Source organism: Misgurnus anguillicaudatus, chromosome 21, assembly GCF_027580225.2.
Source record: "Misgurnus anguillicaudatus chromosome 21, ASM2758022v2, whole genome shotgun sequence".
Taxonomy (NCBI): domain Eukaryota; kingdom Metazoa; phylum Chordata; class Actinopteri; order Cypriniformes; family Cobitidae; genus Misgurnus; species Misgurnus anguillicaudatus.
Window position 1 is genome coordinate 56,505,231 of NC_073357.2, and position 26,731 is coordinate 56,531,961.

At 34.7% G+C, this 26,731-nt stretch overlaps 2 protein-coding genes across 7 annotated transcripts in view; one reads left to right on the plus strand and one right to left on the minus strand.

Annotated features, from left to right (window-relative positions):
• Positions 1 to 1,267: 1,267 nt before the first annotated feature.
• fadd (Fas (tnfrsf6)-associated via death domain) lies at positions 1,268 to 5,112 on the plus strand. Its single transcript, XM_055214573.2, has 2 exons — positions 1,268 to 1,780; positions 4,162 to 5,112. The coding sequence occupies exons 1-2, from the start codon at positions 1,480 to 1,482 to the stop codon at positions 4,437 to 4,439; spliced, it is 579 nt and encodes a 192-aa protein (XP_055070548.1). The 5' UTR covers positions 1,268 to 1,479; the 3' UTR covers positions 4,440 to 5,112.
• Positions 5,113 to 11,657: 6,545 nt separating this feature from the next.
• pacsin3 (protein kinase C and casein kinase substrate in neurons 3) overlaps positions 11,658 to 26,731 on the minus strand; it is a 60,840-nt gene continuing 45,766 nt past the window's right edge. For all 6 annotated transcript variants that reach the window (XM_073859435.1, XM_055214529.2, XM_055214518.2 and 3 more), the window contains 3 exons: positions 26,373 to 26,491; positions 17,394 to 17,554; positions 11,658 to 12,521 (listed from right to left, as the gene is read on the minus strand). In XM_073859435.1, coding sequence (XP_073715536.1) covers positions 12,406 to 12,521; positions 17,394 to 17,554; positions 26,373 to 26,491 — 396 coding nt within the window. In that variant the 3' untranslated portion in view covers positions 11,658 to 12,405. The remainder of the gene's footprint in view (positions 12,522 to 17,393; positions 17,555 to 26,372; positions 26,492 to 26,731) is intronic.

Here is a 26,731-nt window from a genome sequence, read left to right on the forward strand (position 1 = left end):
TGGTTTTTGCTGGTGAAGCTGTGTTTTGGTCTCTTTTTTAAGTTGGTTTTTAAGTAAGGCTGGAAGACCAGCTGACCCACCAGCTTTGCCAGGCTGGGAGGACCATCTTAAACCAGCTACTGCCACCTTAAACCAGCTAAATCAGCTACCAGCTGGTCTTAGCGGGATTTTTCAGTAGGGAAGGATCAAACACTTGTTTAATGGTTAAGTTTTAGTTCAACCAACACGAGTCGAGAACTGATTCAAAAGATTCACTAAAAAGAACGATTCATTTGAGTGATGTACTCATGTTGGTTAAAATAAAACTTAATGATCAAACATTTAGGGGCGGTTTCCCGGACAGGGATTAGACTAGTCCTAGACTAAAACATTTTTAAGAGCTGTCCAAACTGAAAACAACTTGCACTTACATGTCTTAAAATACATCAGTGCCCTTTGTTTTGCCTCAAAATGCACACAGGTAATGTTTTTAGTAAGGCATGTTTGTTAGTTATATTTCATAATTAAACTAAGGCCTAGTCCTGGATTAAACTAATCCCCGTCCGGGAAACTGCCCCTTAATGTTTAAGTTTTAGTTCAACCAACACCAGTCGAGAACCGGTTCAAAAGATTTATTAAAAAGAACGATTGAGTGAGCTACATTACTCGTATTGGTTGAACTAAGGATCAAACAAGGGGCATTTTCCCGGACAGGGATTATCTTAAACCAGGACTAGGCCTTAGTTAAATTAGGAAATATAACTAGTTTTAACAAGCATGTCTTACTAAAGCATTACTTTACATTACTGACGTTTTTTAAGATGTGTCAGTGCAAATAGTTTTTAGTTTGGGTAACTTAGCTCTTAATTTTTTTTTAGTCTAGGACTAGTCTAATCCTGGTCCGGGAAACCGCCCCTTTAATGTTTAATCCTTATCCTTTAGTTTTAGAGTCGAGAACCGGTTCAAACGATTCGTTAAAAGAACGATTCATTTGAGTTCGTTAATTTACAACTACGGCCGTTTCTCGGAAGGCTGCAGTCTCCGGAGGTCGCATATGGCTGCATACGTTATTAAGCCCTTTTTTTTAAGTTAAATAATTAAGCATTACGTTTGCAAGTCATAGGCATATTACAAAATGTACGATTAACTAAAAATAATTGTCAAATTTATAATTGTTAATATTTTCAAATAAGACCGTCTTTATGACGTATGCAGCCTACATATGTACCCTTCGGAGGCTGCAGCCTTCCGATTGAGAAATGGCCTACAAGTCGTGGGCGGTGTTTCAGTTTGATGGGTGTGTAACTTAACTAACTTCTTCCTATTTGTTCAACAGCGTTATCTAACGTTAGTTGCCTCGGCTCGCACAAGCCAAAGGTAAAACTGTTACTGGAAGAGCTTGAGACTTTCATTATCATGGGTCGCTGATCGAGAACGCGCAGGAATTTAAAAGCGAAAGCGATAAGCCGGGCTGCGGTTACGTGCACATACACACACATCATGGATAACGGGGGATTCAGAGCCATGCTGTTATCAATATCCAATCAACTCGACGGTGAGACTTTAGACAACTTAAAGTTTCTGTGCAAAGAATACATTGGGAAGAAAAAACTCGAAAAGATCAACAAGGGAATTGAGCTGTTCGAGTGCCTGATCGATAGAGCTGAGATCGGACCTGATGACACGGAGCTGTTGCGTTCACTTCTGGACAGAGTCGGTCAAACAGCATTGATTCAAATTATTGACGATTATGAGAGGGGATCGACTGCTAATGCTTATGGACTGGACGCACGCGAGCGAGGTAAAGCAACTGCTAACATCTGACACGAAAGCATTAAAGTTTATAAGTAACGTAGATAGACATCGTTTGCCCAATAAAAAAAGCTCTACATTTGGGTAAAAATGGCATGAAGTGAAGGCAGAGGTTTGATGGGAAGGTATTTCTAACACCGTCGCGTCAATGTTTGTTCTTCCGGTGTAACAGACGCGTGTGGAATGCAGCTTTTATTAGTTTAAGTAACACTTTTCCTGTCTAAACAACACGACAGCTGTCTTTTGTAATCTTCTTTCTTTATCAAAGTCTATTAATCTATTAGAATAGTCTACTAAATGAAGGTAGTAGTGTCATTTTCACTTTTAATATGACATTAGTAATGGACGTGCTATTGTGGGTACGTGATCTTGAGCTGTCAAGATGTTTGGGAGTTTTTCATGTCCAAGGCGTCCACATAACAAACATAAAGATGTATTTTTAAGTTTGAGCTTTGACTGATTATGGGGAAATATCGTATTCTTAAAGAAAAATGGAAAGACCAATGTAAAATGAAATATCGAGTTACTTCTTAATTAAAAAAAAATAATAATAATAATAGTCAAGCAAAACATCTATATGTAAAGTTTTTATGTTAAAGACATAGTTCACCCCAAAATGAAAATTCTGTCATTATTTTTTCATCCTCACGTTGTTCTAAACCTGTATGAGATTTTTTATTTTGATGAACAAAAAAACATATTTTGATAAATGATTGTAAGCACACAGCTCCTGTATTCATTGACTTCCATAGTAGGAAAACAAGTATTATAGAAGTATTGTGATAAATTATGAAGAAAATATTTTGATAAATAATGGTGAGCACACAGTTGATGGTACCCATTGAATTCCATTGTATTTGTTTTTCCTACTATGGAAGTCAATGGTTACAATGAGCTGTGTGCTTACCATAATTTATCAAAATGTCTTCTTTTGTGTTTACCAGAAAAAAAGAAATGTATACAGGTTTAGAACAACACGAGGATGAGTAAATGACCAAGCTTTTATTTTTGGGTGAACTATCCCTTTAAGTACTAAAGAAAGTTATATTTATAAAAGAACACCAATTTTCTGTTTGTTTCATTAACCCTAACTGCGTTTGTGGTATATCTGTCTCCTATTTGCCACACTGCTTTCAAACCTGATCATGTGCATAGACTTTATACAGTATATATTTTGGTCACTGTACACTTACAATCTACAGGTTTGTGGTCTTAATATTTGATGTTAAAGGTGCATTATGTCATTTTTAGAAGGATCTCTTGACAGAAATGCAAAATAATATACATAACTATATTATCAGTGGTGTATACATAATGAACCATTATGTGTTTATTAACTTAGAATGAGACGTTTTTATACACATATACCGAGGGTCCCCTTACATGGAAGTCGCCATTTTGTTGCCGCCATGTTTCTAAAGAAACCCTTAATTTTTTACTAAATTTACTAAGTCTCCAATGACATGTTTGTCCGATGGCGGCTACCGTAGCTTCTCTATGTGATTAAAAAACGAGGGGTAAGCAGTGAACTGAGCCATTGGTTGGAATTCACCAGCACCTCACCACTATATGTCGCTAAAATTTACACACTGCACCTTTAAAAGAACATGTCGACTTTTTGGGACTTTGGCTTTTTTACCGTATCCCCCAGAGTTAGATAACTTCATACCTTTTTCATCTCTGTACATGCCGTAACTCTGTCTGCACCGCTGGCCTAGCTTGGCACAGGGACTGTGAGTAAATGGCTCCAGCTAGCATACTGCTCCCAATGAGTGACAAAATGAAGTTCACATTTTCCTATTTATATGTTGTGATTTGTATAGTCACAGCGTGTACAAAAAACAAGGTCATATGAGACACAGCCATCTTTTAACCATATAAATACTGGTAACTATATTCTCAGAAGGCGCAGCACCTGAGAAGCCCCGTGGTGAGGAGCAGAGAGTTCGCTCGGTGTTGTGCTAATCACTCCGCCCAAGTAGCAGTGCTTTGCCTTCTGAGAATATAGTTCCCAGTATTTATACGGTTAAAAGATGGCTGTGACTCATATCACCTTTTTATTTGTACATGCTGTGACTATACAAGTCGCAGCATATGAATAGGAAAATGTTGGTGTTGTTTTGTCGCATATTGCGGGCAGTGTGCTAGCTGGAGCCGTTTGTTTCCAGTCTTTGTGCTAAGCTAGGCTGGCGGTGGGTGCGTTAGACAGAGTTACGGCACGCATGGAGATGAAAAAGGTATGTATGGACTTGTCTAGCTCTGGGGGAGACGGTGGATAAGCTAGAGTCCCAAAAAGTCGCCGTGTTCCTTTAAATATAATTCCGTTTAGATTCTAATCACACAGATGTGTGTTGTGTCTGTTTTTATTAGAAAAAATCGATTCAGCAACTGAAGTGATCATGAAGCAAGTGGGGAGAAATTGGAAGAAAGTTGGAAGAAAACTTGGACTGAATGACACCAAACTGGACAGCATAGAGGACAAACACAGTCGTGATCTAGAGGAGCAGGCGATAGGTCTCATTCGAGAGTGGATGAAGATCCAGAGAGAAAACGCTCGAGTTGAGATCCTCATTAAAGCTCTGCGTGACTGCGGACACAACTATACAGCCGATCTCGTGGAGAAAAAACTACAAGATGAAGGACTTTAAAAGCCTCTACAATACATTTATTTTCATTAAATATCAGTTTTTTGGAAGTTGGATTATTAATGGACAGCTTTGGGATTATAATGTGAATTTCTCTATAAAGCGCAAATGAGCTGAATTACATGTTTACAAAATTTCCTGAATGAATCGTGTACAGCAATGGTGAATATTTCTAAAGGGATAGTTCACATTTTTCTCATCCTTTTCTAATTTTAAACGTGTATGATTTTTTTTCTGATGAACACAAAAGAAGATATTTTGAGAAATGATGGTAAGCACACAGCTGATTTACTTCCATAGTAGGAAAAACAAAAACGATGGAATTCAATGGGTACCAACAGCTGTGTGCTTGCCATCATTTATCAGGATATCTTCTTTTGTGCTCACCAAAATAAAAAAGTAAATGATGGCGAGTAAATGATGACAGCATTTTCATTTTTGGGTGAACTATCCCTTTAAAAATACAAAATTTTTAGTTTATATTTGTGATGACACCGCAGAGGATGAAATATATTGAGAAGTGTCTTAATAGCAACACTGGACTCATAAGTTTCACTGTTTTTCAGAGACTCTCTTCTTTTTGATCTCATTTATTGTGATTTTTGAGTGAACAGTCGAGGGATTTTAAGAATTTTATGCTACATTTACAAAAAAATAAAGGGAATTTGGTTCATAATTGTAATGTACCCTGCAGTTTATAATGCTACCTCTCTGTCAGACACAGAGTTAATATATGACAGTAATAAAATCTCTTGAACCCTTCTGCATATATAGGGAGATTATTCACTGTAGTCATCATTAGATGTGTTGTTGTCTCTGTCTGTCAAACTTGCAACATGCACTTAATAGTATGCAATTTTTTCTATCTGTTTTCCATGTGCACTAAGATGCTTAAATTAAATGATTGTCCTATGGTTCAGAAAGTTCAGAAAGACGTGCCTTACAAAGGCATGTGATCAACAAGTTAAAGCAAGAAATCACCTGCCGTGTTTTCTCAGTGATTTTTTTGGCACATGAAGAGTTTGTTTTGAATGATTCACATCTTGGCTTTGTGACTCACATAGAGGAAGCATGGTCACTGTTTGCTTTTTATTACTCTGAGGTGGTTTCTTGGACAGGGTTTAGATTAATCCAGGATTAGGCCATATAGTTATATTAGGACATTTGAGTAGTTTTTGTAAACATACCTTACTAAAAACAATACTGGTGTGCATCTTGAGATGAAAAAATGGCACTGCACTGCAAAAAATGATTTTCATGAGAAAAAAAATCTTTGTATTTTTGTCTTGTTTTCAGTAGAAATATCTAAAAATTCTTAAATTAAGATGTTTTTTCTTGATGAGCAAAACGACCCAAGAAAATAAGTCTAGTTTTTAGACCAAAAATATCAAATTTAAGTGATTTTGTGCATAAAACAAGCACAAAAAAAACTGCCAATGGGGTAAGCAAAACAATCTTGATAATTTTTCTTAAACACTAAATTCAAGAATTTGCTTACCCCATTGGCAGATTATTATTATTTTTTTGCTTGTTTTATGCACAAAATCACTTAAATTAAGATGTTTTTTCTTGATGAGCAAAACGACCCAATTAAATAAGTCTAGTTTTTAGACCAAAATATCAAATTTGGGTGATTTTGTGCATGAAACAAGCAAAAAAAAAGAAAAAAACTGCCAATGGGGTAAGCAAAACAATCTTGATAATTTTTCTTAAACACTAAATTCAAGAAATATTCAAGAAAATTTTGCTTACCCCATTGGCAGATTATTATTGTTTTTTTGCTTGTTTGATGCACAAAATCACTTACATTTAGATGCTTTTTCTTGATGAGCAAAACGACCCAAGAAAATAAGTCTAGTTTATAGACATACAAATATACAATTTAAGTAAATTTAAACGTAAAAAGCAAAAATATCTGTGAGGAAAAAAATCTTTTTTTCTCACCCCATTGGCAGATAATTTAGCTTGTTTAACCACAAATTCACTTAAATTTCTTTTTTTTGTCTAAAAACTAGACTTATTTTCTTAAGTCATTTTGCTCATCAAGAAAATGCATCTTGATTTAAGAATTTGTAAACATTTTTACTGAAAGCGAGACACAGATACGCAGTGTTTTTAAACTAAAGCAGCTCAAACATGCATTTTAGTCTGGGAACCGCCCCTTTCCGGGAAAGGGATTAGACTAGTCCTAGACTAAACTAAATGTAAAAGCTGTCCAAACAACTCGCAATGACATCTTAAAATACATCAGTGCCCTTTGTTTTGCCTCAAAATGCACACTAGTAATGTTTTTAGTAAGGCATGTTTGTTACAACTAGTTATATTTCCTAATTAAACTATGACCTAGTCCTGGCTTAAGCTAATCCTTGTCCGGGAAACCACACCGTAGTCTTTTCCTTTGAGACGCACCGAGTTTTCCGTCTGAACATTTTTACATGTCATTAGCTGAACTCACTGTCGTGGCAATAGTGACGTGGCCACATTTTCATGTTACTCAACATCTCGCTTTTGTTGTCTGTGCTGTCCATGTTATTGTTTGCCCATCAGATCAACATGACCGTCCAGCTGCTCTTTACAACACACACTGATTCCTGAACTCACATGCGTATTACCCGACTACTATGGGTGTTCGGAAAATATTCACTCACTCTGCCAGATTAACCACACCCATATCTGAATTGTTTAGTAGACCATGAAGCCGTGACACTGTGTCCAACATGTATACAAAATGAAGACATTTGTGGACCCTGGTACCAAAATTATCTATTGTTTATGCCAAAATCATTATGATATTAAGTAAAGATCATGTTAGATGAAGATATTTTGTACATTTACTACCATAAATATATAAAAAATGTATTAATCATTAGTAATATATGTTGCTAAGGACTTCATTTGGACAACTTGAAGAGGAATTTCTCATTATTTTTTGCACTCTCATAGCCCAGATTTTTCTAACAAACCATACATATTTATTCAGCTTTCAAATGATGCATAAATCTCAATTTAAAGAAAATAACACTTATTTTTTAAATTAACGTGAGTTTACGTTTTTTTTTTTTGTCACAACATGCGTTATTCGTCTTCAATTGTCAAACTTGATCCATTCATGTTGGGACTAGGGTTGTAATGGTATACCAGTATGGCGGTATACCTTGATATTAACTTTTACGATTATCATACCGTAAAAATGAGCTTATACACGGTTTTGGAAAAAATCAAGCAGATCTCACCTGCGCTACTACGCACATGCAACTTCATTCGGCATGACAGCTAGACTCCGTTCGTTTATGTACAGCAGAGAAAATGTAAAAGACTACAATTTCTATTCTCTATGCCCTACCAGAAAAAAAGTTAAAATCTACAGTATGGGAATACTTTGGGTATATGAAAAACAAACACGGGGTTTTCCTTGATGATGGATATCCAGTTTGCAAGAAATGTGGACGAAGAGTGGCTGCAAAAAGAGGCACTAAAGCCCATTTAAGTGATTTATATTACAGATCAATTTAAGTTGATTATACTTAGGCCATATAATAAAAACTATACTCACTCACTATTTCACTCACTATATGACGATGTGAACAAATGAATATATCCAGAGCAGCTCTGAGAGAATTTAATGAGTTTTTTTAATAATTTTATTTAAAAGAATAAAATTAAAAGAATCAAAAATGGTTAAGAATCAAAGTTTACTTTTTTCGAAAGTGTATTTTCCCCCCAAAAAAGTTTAATGTAATAAACCATATGTTCAACCCAAAACCCCCATCTGTTTTTTATTAATTTAAGGGTCATTGTAGCTAATGATAATAATATTAAAGCAACACCAAAGAGTTTTTTTTACCTTAAAATAACGTTTCCAAAAAAGTTTCAGTTGTTCATCCACTCAAAACAGGGTGAACGGCACTTTCACATTCGCTTTGCAGCCCTCTATAGGCCAAAACCGCACTAAAGAAGTTTCCAACCGTCGGGTAGTGGTCCTGTAGTTCGAGTGAAAACTACAAAAACTTGATTTACGGCAGACCTACAATCCAATCAGAGCCAGCTATGCTGCAGTATTTACGACAGTGGTAAGGAACAATTACGCTTCTAACCTGTAGGGGGAGCAAAGAGCAATAAGTCTTTAGTGTTGCTTTAATAATAATAATTGTTTAATACCGGCAAACCGTGAAACCGTGATAGTTTCTGAGACGATTATCATACCGTGGAAATCTCATACCGTTACAACCCTAGTTGGGACTACAGAATTGCTGAATTATATATTAAAACTAGACCTAAATACCAGCAAGTATCTGTAGTGTATTATTTTTGTGCAAGATAAAAGTGTAAAAGTCATACACTAGAAATTTACTAATTAAAAGTGTAGTTCTACTTCAGTGCACTTGAAAACACTAGTAATACTTAATCAGATTTTTAGTGTATTGAAATATAAGGTGTCTCAAAATAGCACAGTTGAGTACACTTGAATGTTCTTAAAAAAGTAATAAAGACTCATTTTTTCTACATCAAGTACAAAATTAGTGCATAAAAATAAAATACACTTTAAGAACACTTCTTAAAGTGTTCTTAAAGTGTATTTTAGTGCACTTTTATCCACCTGTGCCTTTACTGATCCCATTATGCTTTGTGACTGCAATTTTGAAAAATCAAGGCCTGAACCCCCAGAATAAGGCATTGGTAGTCCAGTCTCGTGAAATTTCGTGCTATAGTCACATAACTTTTTGATTTTTTTTTTGGTGATATTGTCACAAATTTTGTTTTTTTGTGATCGTATTACGAATTTCTGTGTGCGTGTCATTATCACATATTGGTTACTCAACTGTTTTGTCCTATTTTGTGTTGTGTTTTTGGGTAAAAGTGTTATTTTGTTATCATTTTTAGTTTCATGGTTACTGTTTTGAAGAGTAATGCTTAAGCCAATGCTACTCTTGATGACTGTATGAGTGTTTCATACCTCAAAAGTCACATTAACAGAAATATTTGACTTAAGAACTTTCAAATCTGCATGTTCTTTTAACAGCATAATTTATGTTCAGGTTGCCTAATTTGTGCGAGCAGGCATAACTTTATGTGCAACTGATATTTTATGTTAATCTGTCAGATTTTTTTTCAGTGCAGTAATGCCACTATGAGCGTCATCTGACTGAGTTAGAAATAACTTTTGCCATTTCCAGTTCATCTGTCAATATTGACATTTAGGCTGGTTTCAGATTTAAGTTCACTCGTAATCTTAAACCTGTGAAAACTTGGTGATGAGTTATTCCTGGTTCTTTTTAAATGCTGCTGTGGTGTGTCAAATATTTATATGAAGGAAAAATATGACCTCATAGCACAGAAGTACATGAATAATTAACGAAAATTACACTAATGTTCCACTTCATCTCATTTTTTGCTACTCCATGGGCCTCATTTATAAATTGCTGGGTAGAAACCATCCATTTGAACGCATGATCATTTATCAAAAAATGCGTACGTGCGATGCATAGAACGAACATACATCAATGGAGCTTATTTATTTAACTTTCAGATGATGCATAAATCTCAATCTCATTTTTTTTTGATGATTGTTATAAATGAACACAAAGGAAGATATTTTGAGAAATGTTTGTTACCAAACCATTCGTGGACCCCATTAACTCTCATAACTCCTTTGTGTTCATCAGAACAAATACATTTATACAGGTTTGTAACAACATGAGGTCAAGTTAATGATGAAAGAATTTTCATTTTTGGGTAAACTATCCCTTTAACGAAGATTAAACTAATGCTCAGCTTCATCTCATTTTAGACACTTTATAACTCTTGCAGGTGCTAAGATAAAAACAATTTTCTTTAAGATTATGAAAACATTTGATTTAATATTCAATATACACTTGAGGATAACTAAATTGGCAGAACTTGCACAGCTGGGTGCATTCAATTAAATTCAGTAATAACAGCTGTGCTTTAACCACATAACCAGAAAACCACCATTATAAAAACTCAATAAATGTTCTAAATGATTAATTATAGTTTCATTATAAATGGTTTAACATCCTAAGACATACATGAACATCAATTTTTTTGTAGTTTGCAGCATAATACTTAATTCTGTGTAACTGGAACCTGTTGTACAAAAACATGGACAATTACACTGCTTCATGTTCAAAGAAAAATATTTGGTTATTTATTGGTTCTTCCTAACCCCAAATAGCTGGAAGAAATCTGAAAAAAAAGACAAACCAAAGCTCGGGTCTTAGGAGGTTAAAGAAACCATAAACAAAGGTCATATGTGACCCTGGACCACAAAACCATAAGGGTCAATTTTTTGAACTTGAGATTTATACATCACCTGAAAATGAAGCTTTCCATCGATGTATTGTTTGTTAGGATAGAATAACATTTAACTGAAATACAACTATTTGAAAATCTGAAATCTGAGGGTGCAAAAAGTCAAAATGTTAAGAAAAACACCTTTAAATTTGTCCGTATTAAGTATTGATAATTTTTTGTATATATTTACAATAGAAAATGTACAAAATATCTGCATTGAACATAATCTTTACTTAATGATTTTTGGCATAAAACTAAATCAATAATTTTGACCCATACGATGTATTGTTGGCTATTGTTACAAATATACCCATGTGATTTATGACTGGTGTTGTGGTCCAGGGTCACATATAACTACCCAGTCTCACAAAGTTTCGTGATATAGTCACGCATTTTTTGATTCTTTTTTCGTGCCACTATCACGAAATTTCGTGCTTTTCCGTGATCGTACAACGAATTCCTGTTCTCGTGCGACCACCACGCACTGGTTACTCGACCGTTTTCTCCCATCTCTAAACCATTGTCGCTTCGGTTTAGGGTTAGATTTGGTGCTTGCATTAGAATGTCACTTTATATATTGATCTATACTATTTTTTCTGATTTATTTATGTCGCCTGGCGTTAGGGTTAGAGTTGGATTTGGTTAGGGATGTCATTTTATGTAAATCCAACCCTAAACCGAAGCGAGAATGGTAAGAAAATAGGACAAAACAGTCGAGCAACCAATACCTGATACTCACACGAAAACAGGAACTCGCCACACGATCACGAAAAAACACGATATTTCGCGACAACAGCACGAAAAAAGAATCAAAAAAACACGTGACTATATAACGAAACTTCGTGAGACTGGGCTGCATATAAAGGGCACAAGTCTTGGGTAAATACATTTTATAAAGATAATAATCAATCTTATCTTATATTTTATTTATTTGTTTACATTGATTAGTATTGGCTGTTACAGCAGATCCATGTTTACAGTGGGGCATACTGGAGGCAAAAGATGTGGCAATACAAACCATATACACACGTTAACAGGACTGAAGAAACCCTCTTTCTGTAGACACTGGAGTTTGACAACATACTGTAGAAACTCTCGAAATAAAACCAAAAATTAAAAAATAAAGTAAAACAATCCCACAGATAATATTTTATAATCCCCTTCTTACAATCTCTTTACAAAAATCCAAAAGCGCAATTATGAGCCTCATATATTATAAATCCTCATACGTTTGTGAAAAAAATACAGATTTACTACTACAGCCAAACAAAATGATCCATATACTCAATTTAGCGCAACTACACAAAATATACGAGCACACTAACGCGCTTCTCATTCGCAAAACCTGAATATAATTTCAGCGACGAATACTTGAAATGATTTGTGATATACATGAAATGTGAAATACTAAATATGCAACGATAAGGGTCGCGGATTGCTGATCTTCCAAAACGAATCCTGTAGTGGAAGTCATTTATTTTTATACATAGACATCCACCCGACCCTGTGATGTTACAGTAATGAATGTCTCTGATGTTTAACAATAAAGGCACTGGTGTTTCATAAAGTCAAAAAGAAATCCTGGAAAAGTCCTCCGTCACACATCCCACAGTTCAGTGATGCCACCTTACGGCTAGCACGGAAAAGATGGAGGTTATCATGATGTGATGGCTTGGACGTAGTTAGCAGGGTAAAGTCCCACCTCTCCAGTGTCCAGCTGACCTTTACACCAGCCTTGTTCATCCTCTTCACCCATCTTCAGTAACTCTTCACCTGGAGGGGTGATACACAAACATATTTAATAATGGCAGACTCTCATTCATGCAAGATTTCGGCTAATACTTGACTTTAAGGCTACACATTATGTTATTTTCGCTGCAATATAAAAACAATGTCGCAGCTTGATGACTCTGTGATGGAGTGTGGAATGATGGGAGTTGTAGTCTTTACCTCAACCACTGACTGGAAATCAGTCTGACAGGAGTCACAAATCAAGTTTATGGATGACATAATAAAAAAGTTTCTTATGCCAGCAGAATGGTTTGAGAGAAAAACAATTGTGGCATGCCAAATTATACATCTATGATTACTAAAGAAGTAAAAGTGAAAACCGAGGATAATGTGGACAAGACACCCCTCAAACACTACATTTCTAATAATGTACTGTATACATGCATGTGAAAAATGATATAACATTGTGCTAGTTTTGGATATTTGACAATGTTAATGCATAATAGGTAGGATTTTACATTGAAATGCCTTTAAAAGGGATATATCATGAAAATCTGACTTTTTTCATGTTTAAGTGCTATAATTGGGTCCCCACACTGCAAAAAAAAAATGATTTTCAAGAAAAAAAAAATCTTAGTATTTTTGTCTTGTTTTCAATAAATATATAAAAAACTAAAAAATAAATTAAGATGCGTTTTCTTGAGGAGCAAAACGACCCAAGAAAATAAGTCTATTTTTTAGACTAAAAATATTAAATTTAAGTGATTTTGTGTGTAAAACAAGCAAAAAAATCTGCCAATGGGGTAAGCAAATTTTTGTTGAATTTTTCTTGAATTTACTGTTTAAGAAAAATGTTCAAGGTTTTTTAAAGAATTTTTTTACGATTTAAAAAAAAATCTTGAACATTTTTCTTTAAAAAATACTGACAATTTTTCTTAAAAAAAATCTTGAACATTTTTCTAAAAAAACCTTGAACCTTTTTCTTTTAAAAAATCTTGAACCTTTTTCTTTTAAAAAATCTTGAACCTTTTTCTTTTAAAAAATCTTGAACATTTTTCTAAAAAAAAATCTTGAACATTTTTCTTAAAAAAAATCTTGAACATTTTTCTTATAAAAAAAATCTTGAACATTTTTCTTAAAAAAAAATCCTGAAAATTTTTCTTTAAAAAAATCCTGAACGTTTTTCTTTAAAAAATCCTGAACGTTTTTCTTTAAAAAAAATCCTGAAAGGTTTTCTTAAAAAAATCTTGAACGTTTTTCTTAAAAAAATCCTGAATGTTTTTCTTAAAAAAATCCTGCACAATCCTGAATGTTTTTCTTAAAAAAATCCTGCACATTTTTCTTAAAAAAATCTTGAACATTTTTCTTAAGAATAATTTTTGCAGTTTTTTTTGCTTGTTTTATGACTAAAAATATTAAATTTAAGTGATTTTGTGTGTAAAACAAGCAAAAAAATCTGCCAATGGGGTAAGCAAATTTTTGTTGAACTTTTTCTTGAATTTACCGTTTAAGAAAAATGTTCAAGGTTTTTTTAAGAAAATGTTTTACGATTTAAAAAAAATCTTGAACATTTTTCTTTAAAAAATACTGACAATTTTTCTTAAAAAAATCTTGAACATTTTTCTAAAAAATTCTTGAACATTTTTCTTAAAAAATCTTGAACCTTTTTCTTTAAAAAAATCTTGAACATTTTTCTTAAAAAAAATCTTGAACATTTTTCTTTAAAAAAATCCTGAACGTTTTTCTTTAAAAAAAATCCTGAAAGTTTTTCTTAAAAAAATCTTGAACGTTTTTCTTAAAAAATCTTGAACCTTTTTCTTTAAAAAAATCTTGAACATTTTTCTTAAAAAAAATCTTGAACATTTTTCTTAAAAAAAAAAAATCCTGAAAATTTTTCTTTAAAAAAAATCCTGAACGTTTTTCTTTAAAAAATCCTGAACGTTTTTCTTTAAAAAAAATCCTGAAAGGTTTTCTTAAAAAAATCCTGCACATTTTTCTTAAAAAAATCTTGAACATTTTTCTTAAGAATAATTTTTGCAGGCTTTTTTTGCTTGTTTTATGCACAAAATCACTTAAATTTGATCTTTTTGGTCTAAAAACTAGACTTATTTTCTTGGGTCGTTTTGCTCATTAAGAAAAAGAATCTTCATTTAAGAATTTTTAGGTCTTTTTACTGAAAACAAGACAAAATACTAAGAATTTATTTTCTTGAAAATAATTTTTTTGCAGTGCAGTGCTTCTATCAACCTAGAAAATGAGAAAAAGGAAAACCCAGTAACTTAGTTTTGGTAAACCATTCTCTGTAAGCATGTAAAAAAATAGGTTGAAATTTAAACATTAAAATTTGGCTCCCCCTGTGATCAGAACCGCCCCTTAATCTGCACTGCCATTTAGTGGAGAGATCACCTCATTTGCATTTTAAAGGACACAAAAAAACGAGATAAAACTTCACATATGTACTCTGGGGACACCAAAGATTTATTTTACATCTTTAAAAAAGTCTTTTTTAAAAAAGCCCATGATTTACTCACCCTCAAGCAATCCGAGGTACATATGTCATCATCCTTCAGACGAACACATTTGGTGTAACTCAAGTAAATGTCCCTGCCTTATCAAGCACCACAATGGTAAAATAACAGGGATCAGGGAACAACCTCTGACCCTATTAACCCCTTGGAGCCGCATGGATTACTTTTGTAAAGGATGGATGAACTGTTTTGATGTTTAAAGGTCTTCTGCGGGTAATCTATGCAATTTTGTAATAAAATATATTATTATTTTAAACTTTTTAAATTGTAACGACTTGCTTCCAGTAACGACGCCATCTTGGAATCACGCGACGTTGCGTCGTTACCGGAAGCTAGTTATTATAGTTTAAAAAGTTTAAAAAGTTAAAAATCTGGATATTTTTCTTACACAGTTGCATCGATTACTCGCATAAGACCTTTATTAACCCCCTGGAGCTGTGTGTATTACTTCTGTGCACTTTTTTTGGGGGGGTTTAAAGTCAGAAGTTGTTCCCTGATCTCTGTTTTCTCCCATTTTAAAGCTTGGAAAATCAAGGACATTTACTAAAATAACACCAAATGTGTTTGTCTAAAAGATGATGGACATGTGTATCTTGAATTGAAAACTGATCATATCAAAAACCTTGTGCTATGATTTGGTTACTAAATGTACTGAATGAACCATTGGCAGACTTTAGTCTTGACTGCAGTTTCCTGTAACTTTTTATTGGATTGTTCAACATGCAGTAAATGGCCACCAGAGGTCACATGTGGCATAAAGTGTGCATACACAGTCAAGTTTGGCAGGAAGAATCAAGTAACCAAAAATATCCATAAAAAAATATATTTACTCAGTAAAAGACTTCACGTTGGACTCTGGTTTCTTATTGAACTCTTAACAAATGTTTGTTTCAGTTTGGAAGTGCAGGAGTAATGCGAAATTATATATGTTACCTGCTTCCTATGATCTGTTAGCTAGATTTGTTTACACTAAAGACATTTAAAGGGGTCATAGCGTGAAAATCCATGTTTAAGTGCTATAATTGGGTCCCCAGTGCCTTTATCAACCTAGTAAATGTAAAAGGATCAACCCATTAACTTAGTTTTGGTAAACCATTCTCTGTAAGCATGAAAAATAGGTTATTCAGATTTTGCCTGTTTTGTGGTAGGTAGCAAGGCCAATTACACTATCCAACCACGGCAGTGCCATTTAATGCAAAGAGAAAGAGAGAGAGAAAAAAAAATAGTGTTTGCATTTCATCAGCTCATTTGCATTTTAAAGGACACACCCAAAAACGGCACATTTTTGCTCACACCTACAAAATTGGAATTTTAACATCCTTTAATAAATCATCTGTGGGGTATTTTAAGCAAAAACTTTACATAAGCACTCTGGGTACACCAAAGACTTATTCTGCATCTTTAAAAAAAAAAATCATAATATGACCACTTTAACACTGGATTCAGTGGATTCAGTCTCTTATCCTGATGCAAACTTTGTTTAAAGGGGCCATGGCATGAAAATCTGACTTTTTCCATGTTTAAGTGCTATGATTGCGTCCCTAGTGGTGCTATCAACCTAGAAAATTTGAAAAGATCAACCCAGTAACTTAGTTTTGGTAAACCATTCTCTACAAGCACATGAAAAAATAGGTAGTTGAAATTTGGCTTTCCTTATGATGTCATAAGAAGCTCTTATTATAATAATACAACCCCTAAACCAACCACAGCACTGCCATTTAGTGCAGAGAGAAAATAATTCACAGAACAATTGAGTTTCAATTTCAACAAACCACCATCATTAGGATCACCCAAAACGGCAAATTTTTGCACACACCTACAAAGTGGCAATTTTAACATGCTATAATAAATTATTTATCTGGTATTTTGAACTAAAACTTCACATATGTGCTCTGGGGACACCAAAGATTTATTTGAAATCTAAAAAAAGTCCTGTGACATTGGCACTTTAACCAATCTGATATGAGGACACTGTGTTCCTATTGATTTCTGTTCAGACTCTCTTTGAATCTGATATTATCTAAGAGATTATCTGATCGCCAACAAAAATAAATCATTCATTAGACAATCCAGATGCCACTAGATCTTATCTTGATCAACGTTTTAATGAAAGAAACCTTATAACCCTTAAAAGCAGTGTTAAATATACCCATAAAATATGTGTTTTTGTAATTGTGGGTGTTTATCATGCACATGCACACGTTAAATAACCACACTGCATTCATACTTTTCTCAATATAGGTCACAAACAGGCCTTGTGAGAGAAAAGAATGAGTAATGAAATGAATCCACTGCGCTCTTCCTCAGTCAGCTGTGTGTATATTCATATATACTGTATGTGTGTGTGTAGGAGATATTAATAATAAGCATTAGTATGGATTAATACCTGCTCTAAAGCTCAGCTCATCAGCCTCCTGCCCCGTATAATCATACAGCGCTTTAACTCGAACCCCGACTACCTTCTCCTCATCGTCCATCCCGTTGGCTGCGATGAATCTTTTAGGGCTCTCATCATCAGACCAGTCTGAGGAGTAATCTTTACCAGCCCTGTTGAGACGGAAGAGCAGTTAAAATAACACAAAACAAACTTATGACGTAATCAGGCAATCTGTGATCGATCAAGGCTTCCGATTAAAAACTAAATAATAAAGGCTAACTGGTTTGTTGCCGTTTCAAAAATAAAATAGCCTTAGATCAGTGTGAAACAAGTTAGAGGCTGTTTACACCTAGTTTACACTTGGATCACAAGTGGACAACACTAAAGACAGATGTAATTGAGGTGTAAAACGTTTTGAGCTCATCAACTTTCGACCACATTCAGAGGTAGTCGAAAACACATTCGTCGAAACACATTGTACAGCAATATCTTTACGCTTTCATTATTAAAGTAAAACAAGTCTTTCATTAGTTTCATTTTGCGAGCGTGTGAAAGTTGTGAAAAATCATACTGTAAGTCAAGTCACATTTATTCATATACAACTTTTTTACATTTCATTGCTTTAAAGGGGAGGTTTAATGCTATTCCATGCATTCTGACTTATTAACACAGTTTAAGAGTTGTAGTCATCATCCTTAACATAAGCAAAGTGTCAAAAAAGCTGTTAAGCTTGTAACAGAGTATTTCTGAGCCAAACTCACGCCTCCTTTTTCCTACAAGTTTCGGAAAGTTTTTTTTCAAATGGGGGTATCCGTTACGACTGATTGACCCCATATTCCTTTTATGGGCCTTTACCCCCAGAAAAGCACGCCTGCCCTGCACGTCAAGTGAGAGCGAGAACGCGCATTAGCATTGCTCCGTCGAGTAGAAGTCACCGGTATCATTGCACAGCACGCGACAACTTTGTTTTAGCAAGACAGTTCGACAAAAGAAGTGTGTTTTTGGATGCAAGGAGAAGAAAACTTTATTTAGCTTTTCCTGTCGTAAGACAACAGTGGATGCAGTTCGTTTTTCCCGGACAGCAACGTAATTGCGAATGAGTGTTTGTTCCCTGGCTGCATTTCGGAGAGGACTGCTTTACAAACAAGGCTCAGTTTGACGCCGGATTTTCCACTTTTTACAACTATTGGAGCGGTCAAAACTTTTAAAAAAAAACCCTGTTTAGGAGTCACAACCACAGGCGTAAGTAATTCAAAATCTCACGTGTTTTGTTTGCAATTGCGCATACGTGCGTGTATGTAAACAACACCAAAAACATCACTTTGTACTGCATTTACAACATTTACACCTTTTAAAACGAGGAAATGCAGTTAAAAACTGGATTAGGTTGCTTTTTTATTAAAATAGCGAATAAACAAGCAAGGATTAATTACCTGATAGAGATGTCCTGGTGTAATCGTTGCTGCTATTGTTCCTGTTCATCCATTACTGACTAAGTATCCGATTCTGGATCATATTTATAATATAAGGCTGGTTATTTAAAAAAAAGTTTTTTTAAAGTTTGATTTCCATCTATGTCGGCTGTAAATCCAAAAGTAGTATCCGAAGCTGCGCGTACTCGTAACTCTTTAGCTCCGCCTACCGCACGCCTTCTTCAAGTGTTCGACCTTTTACGCCAAAAATCTGAAAGGCTGTTTTTTCTTTTATAAATCTGACTAAACGAAAAACTCTTTGGACATATGAATGATGAAATGCTACTCTATATATAAGCAAGATTAACATTAGATTGGCAAAAACGTCTTGTGTTATGTCAGCTTTAAAGCACATTACAAAAATAAAAAATTAATTTATAATAAAAATTATTAAATATATTTGACCCTGGACCACAAAACCAGTCATAAGGGTCAATTTCAAAATATTATAGACCATCTGAAAGCTGAATAAATATGGTTTGTAAGGATAGGACAATATAACTATTTGGTAACACTTTACAATAAGGTTCATTAGTTAACATTAATGAACTACATTAGTTAACATGAACAAAGATTAATAAATGCTATATAAGTGCAGTTCATTATTAGTTCATTTTTAATTTCAACAATTACTAATACTTTATTAAAATCTTGTTAACGTTGCACTGTGAACTAACAAACAATTAAAAGCTCTATTTCTATTAACTAACATTAACAAATATTAATAAATACTGCAACAAATGTATTGCTCATGGTTTGTTCATGTTAGGTAATACATAAACTAATGTTAACTAATGAACCTTATTGTAAAGTGTTACCAACTTGAAAGTCCTAAGCAACACATATTACAAATGATTAATACATTTTGATATATTTACCGTAGGAAATGTACAAAATATCTTTGTGAAACATGATCTTTACTTAATATCCTAATGATTTTTGGCATAAAAAAGTGATAATATTGACCCATAAAATGTATTGTTGATTAAATCCGTGCAACTTATTACTGGTTTTGTGGTCCAGGGTCACACATAGTATATCATAGAATAAACAAAAAACAAAAAATCAATAATACCATGCATTTTATTTACTTTAATAATTTTAGCTGTTCTGCCACTACTAACATCTATCTACAGTAAAGCTCATTTGCAAAAATGCATAATTGAAGTGAAAATCGCTACAGAAATAAACTTGAATTGAATTACGCTCCGAAAAATTCTGATGTCTACCCAGGCAAAAACTCATCCATGCATCGTACTAATAGCGCTCCTCATATCATAAACCACATGATAAACCATAAATAAAATTATATAGAAATATAAAATATACAGTACTGTACAAAAGTCTAAGGCCACAACCATCACCAACTTTGTTGCTTTAGCAAAGTTTAAATGTCCATCCATATTTATTTTTAATTTTTTATTCAGATACAAACAGAAAATACAGGAAATATGTCTTATTCAGACATCGGTCAGTATTTATTGTGACCTCTCTTGGCACGAAACACATCTTGAGCTTTTTTAAGAAGACATGAAGTCATTCGATAAGAATTAGAAATTAGGATTTAATTTTATTTAGGTTTAAGAGATCCTGCAGCTGCCTGCTATTGCTCAAGTGGAAGGGGAGTTTACCCTAAATACTTGACACTAGGGCTGTCCTCGACTAAGGATTTACATATTCGAATCAGAATTGTCGAATCTTTTCATAGTCGACCGATAGTCGAATCATCTATGTGTGTGTGCATGGGTTGGGAGGGGGTCAGACCAGGTACAAATTGATAACTTTTATTTTCTTTCACAAGCAGCACACATAAACAACTTTCTGATAAAGTGACCAAAACTGTCTTTCAAGTGATGAACGAAGACAAACTGACGATGCATTTATATATTTTTAAAGTAAAATGTAAGGCAACATTTGTTTAATTATTCCTTATAACATTTTAAAGCCACGATCTACAGAACATCAAACAAAAAACATATTGATAACTAAACCTAAAACTATAACAAAGGTGATCCTGCCTTGGAAACCTCGGCTAATTTAGTGTTTTTATTTAATTTGGAGATTAAGCGCATCAAAGCAGTCATGACCAAAAAAACGACAAATGAGAAATGACAAATAATTTGTGATCGTTACTGCAAATTTTAAAAACTAAGCTTTATATACAATTCATAAAAACACTGAAATTAATGATTTTATAGACACTATGCGTTATTATTTAGCACATAAATACCTGCTTGCTTTCACTTTGATAATCTCCATTCACTTTAGATACAGAAACAACTGATGATATTATTTATTTCAGGAATCTCTTTTCTATCATTTGAAAGTGAACACCGACCATAATATTAAATCACAAGAAAGACAGTCGTGTCAGGCATAAATATTGGTTCGGTGCAGATATTTTCCGTTTCATCACCGAAATTTAAAGAAACGGCTTACCTGTTTTGTAGTTTAACTTTTGACAAGATAACCATATGTTTTAAATACATTTTAAAAACGTATACCCGTCGAAAACATCCGTTTTTTAATGTTTAGTTTGATGAACTTCTAAATATGAGACGAAGAGCACCTAGCACGTTCGGCTAATTGCATGCGCAAGCATGGCCAGCACGCAATAGTGCAAAATCTATACAACGAAAAGCAATCCAAAATGTACAGACTTAAATCAGATCAGAATTTACGTTTATAATAAATACATTTTTTAAGTAAGCAATAAGGTACGAGAGGCTGTGCTGTGTCGTGAATAGGTGACGGCTGAGGGGCGTTGTTAGGCACGACGCAAAGCGGAGTGCCTGCAACCCCTTCGGCCGTTGCTTGTTCGCGATGCAGCACTTGCCTCGAGTACCTTATTGCTTTTATAAAACGGTTACCACACAATATTAAAGTAAAAAAAATATTAGTGCAACTTTCATGAAGTTAAATCAATAAAAGCATTCCTTCCGCTAGAAAAAATAGTCCCTGACTGCGAACAACAACATGAAAGCTCAAATAAAAACAACAAACTGTTCTCAGACTTTGTCTCATTATATGTTTATGTGTTGCTAAGGTTGTTGCTAAGGGCGCAGTGATATTAAATAGAACCGTCGGGTAAAGCGGTCATAGCAGTGTTTTATTGTGAATAAAGCACACCTGTTGACCAATCAGAATCAAGGATTGGAACTAGCCGTTTTATAAAATAAAATAAGGTCAGAAGTAACAAAGTGCAGAACAAATGTGCAAAATGCCTCAAGTGCACGAAAACAAAACACAAGCCAAAAAGATACATAAGATAACCCAGAGTGATTTATAAATAAAATAAAAAAATTATTAAAAGAATGAAAGTATAGCCAGAATTGCCAGCTTTGTCTTTTAAATGTAGAAACAAAGAGGCAATGGTTTATTAACATAGGAACCTCTTATGGACGTGTAGCCCGGTCACAGGGGTTGCTGGATTTATTAACATATTTTAAAAATATTTATTGAAAGCTGATACTTCACATATTATTTGCAGAATTATAATAATATGCTGTATATTAATATATTGGGAGAAAGCTGTTATATGTGAAATCAGATTTGTGCACAGTGCACCCATATACGGCCAAAATTAAAGGATCCTCATTTCATAACACATCTGTGAGATTGGTAGTCGAATCAGGCTTCTCCTATCGATGCATCGAATCTTCGATATTCGGGGTCACCCCTACTTGACACTTATACCTTTATACTGTTTTTAATACTACATACACATTTCTTGTATTTTCTGGTTGTATTCTAATAAAGAGACTGAGAAACAATTATATAAGATCACTATAACATTGCAAAAACAACAAATCTAATGGTAGCATGGTGACCTAAGACTTTTGCACAGTACTGTATATACACATGTAAATATCTATTAAATATATACATGCATGTGTGTGTGTATTTATATGTACATAATTATTCTACACAATACACGCACACGATGTAAACAAAAACTTTTATTTTGCAAACGATTAATTGCGATGAAGCCTTAACTCTGCCTGACATTTTTTTTACAGAATTTGTTACAATGCATCTGGGATGAGAATTTGAAATGTGGCGTCTTAGTAGGACTAAATGCTGTAGGCAGCTCACTAGGTTGTATAATGGATCTGTTTTTTGTGCCTGGAGCAACGGATGGTCAATAAAGAAAGTGTGAGTACACTATTATCATCGCCGTAAAGCCACTAAGGCTCTCATAACAGCCATCCGCCTCATGCCACATGTGGGTTTAACAGTCAATGGAGACCAGACTAATAAGCAAGACAGCTGCAGAAGTTCACATTCTCCTGTGTGTGGTTACAATACACAGCACAAAAACATTTATAGTATCTGTATTAGATGTGCTCAGTTCTGTACAGAAATGTTGTTTAGCTAAAATCTCACGTATCCCTGATACTGTTAACATTTCACACACACAGTGTATTCACACATGAACACATAGTGCGGACTCAGCAGGTTACAAACTAATTAGTGTACTTGGACTAATAAGAGTGGGTGAAGCCCTAAGGGAAGAGCGGTTACCAGGATCATTAAAAACAACAACAAAACAAAAACAGTATTCTGAAACAAAACACTGTCATTAAAAACCTGCTTGTTATTTATAGTAGTAATATATGGGCAGTGAATTAACAAATAACACAAAAAGCTTTTATTTAGGGATTTATAGAGCAATATTTAAAGGGACATTCCACTTTTTTGAAAATATGCTAATTTTCCAGCTCCCTTAGAGTTAAACATTTTACTGTTTTGGAATCCATTCAGCTGATCTTCTCGGGGTCGGGCGCTACCACTTTTAGCATAGCTTAGCATAATCCATTCAATCTGATTAGACCATTAGCATCGTGCTAAAACATAACCAAAGAGTTTAGATATTTGTACTATTTAAAACTTGACTCTTCTGTAGTTACATTGTGTATTAATGCGGCTTTCACATAGGAAGCGGTGTGCGCTACGCTCGCCGCTTGTGCTCTGCTGGCCAGATCCGAGTATAAGCTCTTCGTCCATTTTGTTTGGACGCCCCGTTTCTATTGGCCGCGCGGGTAATCGTCACAGAGCGCAGCGCAAAAGTTAAACTATTTTGAACTATGACCGCCCGCGCTTTGCTCGACGCAACAACAAACCGCCCTCGCGCGGCGCAAGCCATTGAAATGAATGGGTTTCATAGCGCAGCGCACACCGCGTCCTATGTGAAAGCCGCATAAGACTGACGGAAAATTAAAAGTTGTGATTTTCTAGGCAGATATGGCTAGGACTATACTCTCAAACTGGCGTAATAATAAAGGACTTTGCTGATGTAACATGGCTGTAGCAGACGTAGTGATATTACGCACTGCCTGAAAATGCTTTTCAAAAAAAAGTGTAATGTCCCTTTAAAGCTGCAAATTCTCTCTATCGCCATCTCTGTTCAAAATAAACAATTTCAGGTTACTTTATATCAGTGTGGGCTGGTGACTTTTTTTCAAAATATATGTTCTGCTCGTCGAGAGATCCTGTGTGCATCATGTGTTTTGTCAAAATAAGTGCCTGCTGCAGATGCGTCTAAAGGGTTTATAATAAAAGAGACGCTCGCGTTTGCCAGATACACGCATAATCTCATGCGTAATCAGAGTTTACTGTTAAGTGAGTGTCTTGCATGTATTTTGCGAATGTGAGGGTCTCTTTTATCATAAACGGTTTTGACGCCTGTGCAGCATTATTTTGACAAGACACGTGATGCACACAGGATCTCTCGACGCGCAGAACACATATTTTGAAAAAAGGAACGATGAGCAGTCACAATCCGCCACTGCTTTATATACTTATCTACAAGGACTGAATTAACAACACTGTAAAAAATACTTTGCTGCCTTAAAATTTTTTGTTAAAGCAACACTATGTAGTTTTTTTTACATTTAAATAATGTCTCTAAAATTATTTCAGTGATAGAACAACTTTAAACTGGACAAAGTTTACTGTTGCTGCAATCTGAGCAGCCTCCTAGCTGCTACAAGCACACTCTGAAAGTGGCGGTGGAGGGTAGAGCACACAGCCCCGCCCCTCCCCCTGCCTGCAAAAGAGTGTCTGATACCAGGCACTGTTGCGCTTTTCAACCACATGGGGGAGCTGTAAGTCATTTTTACATGGAAACTACATAGTGTTGCTTTAAATCAACTCAGATTTACAAGTCATGTCAACAAAGATGAGTTGTCACAACTTATAAAATTAAGTTGACTTTTCTCAAATATATTTTATAAGTTATAACAACTCACCTGTAGTTATAACAACTCATCTCTAGTCAAGATAAATAATAGTAAGTTGAAATGACTTGTAATTCCGAGTTGATTCAATAAAAATTTTTAAGGCAGCAAAGTATTTTTTACAGTGAATAAATTGACATTTCCTGGGAAATCGTAGCTGACAGCTCAAATTACGTGTGTTTCTCAAACGTGAGAACAAAGTCGCGTAACTGCGTCAGCATGTTTGCAAGACCTGTCAGATACTGCGCATGCGCAAAGTTTAACGTTGTGAATGGTACGGTACGATTGTTTGAATATTAATGTCATTTTTATGGTTAACGATTGTTTTTTTTGTTTAAGGCAAGACTAAAGCATCCATATTGACCATTGCGATCTCCCCTATTTATAGCAATAGCAGTGACGCATCTTGTTAATATTAAATATCTTTGGCAAGGACGCGTCCCAGGAAGGCTGCATATCTCAACTGCCACATCATCAAGCATCGTCAAATGACATTTCAATTCGAAGGATTCTTTGAAGCGCTGGGCCTCCTTTGAAAAATGCATGAAGTGTATCCTTCGTGGCTTCAAATCACCCACAATTCTTTGCACACATTCAAAAACATCGCAAGAATCGAGTCAGCACTTACTTCATTCATGCCAGATTTCATTTTAAAATACAAACTGTAGCTGTCTGCACAGAGATCAACCAATTCAGTTATGAAATCTAAGGCAAAAACATGTTTTTAGAGATAATGGTTTAGAACTGCACAAGTGGTCGATTACCAAATATTTTACATCACCGAAACACCCTAGTATGCAATAAGCCAAGTTAAGCTGTTCTTGTTTGTAAATATCTTTGTTTCTCTGTAGCAATAAAAATGTCTTAACTAATGGTATGTGTCTGGGGTGGGACTGTTTGATCTGTTTTACTCACCAAGGTAAGACAATGGGTACAACAATGTAATGTTAAAAAAGACACACTTTACCTTTCAACTGTATGATATATATTGCCATTGGCCCCCTTGCTTTCTAGATATCAGTACCAGACTGGTCCTGCAGCCTGGCACACATATGTATAAATATTATGAAGTCTCAAAATAAATATGGAGGTCAAAAGACTGCTTGTATAATCTTTTAAACATGAGCAAAACTGCTGTTTAAAAGAGTACATCACCCAACACTAAGTGTCATGCTGCCATTTAATCTTTCTTGGAAAACGACCTGAACAAAGACCTATAGAAAGAAGTTTAAGGATGTTTATGAATGAGCATTGGTGTTTGTATTAGTCATACGTACCTGATAGTATCCTGTGGAAGTTCATCTCCCGCTGAGACAATATTAGTCAAGGTGACCACATCATCAGAGCGACTGTTTCTGTCCTTCCGACTGATGGTCCGCGTCTCAGGTGACCACTCCTCAAAATATACATTAAAACTGCATGCATTAAAGGCCACATATTATGCTCATTTTTACAAGATGTGTCTTTGATGTTTCAGCTCAAAATACCCCACAGATCATTTATTATAACATGTCCAAAATGCCCATATTTGGGTTGGAGTCACTGATCTATATAAATGACTGGATCTGAAGTCTCCCTGTACATTATTACAACGCAAACGTCCTAATGATGTACATAGTTATTTACTGAATGTTGT

Coding starts and splice junctions, on each gene's coding strand:
- fadd (XM_055214573.2), top strand. CDS start 1,480: ATGGATAACGGGGGATTCAGAGCCATGCTGTTATCAATATCCAATCAA. Junction 1,781..4,161: donor ACTGGACGCACGCGAGCGAG/GTAAAGCAACTG, acceptor TGTTTTTATTAG/AAAAAATCGATTCAGCAACT.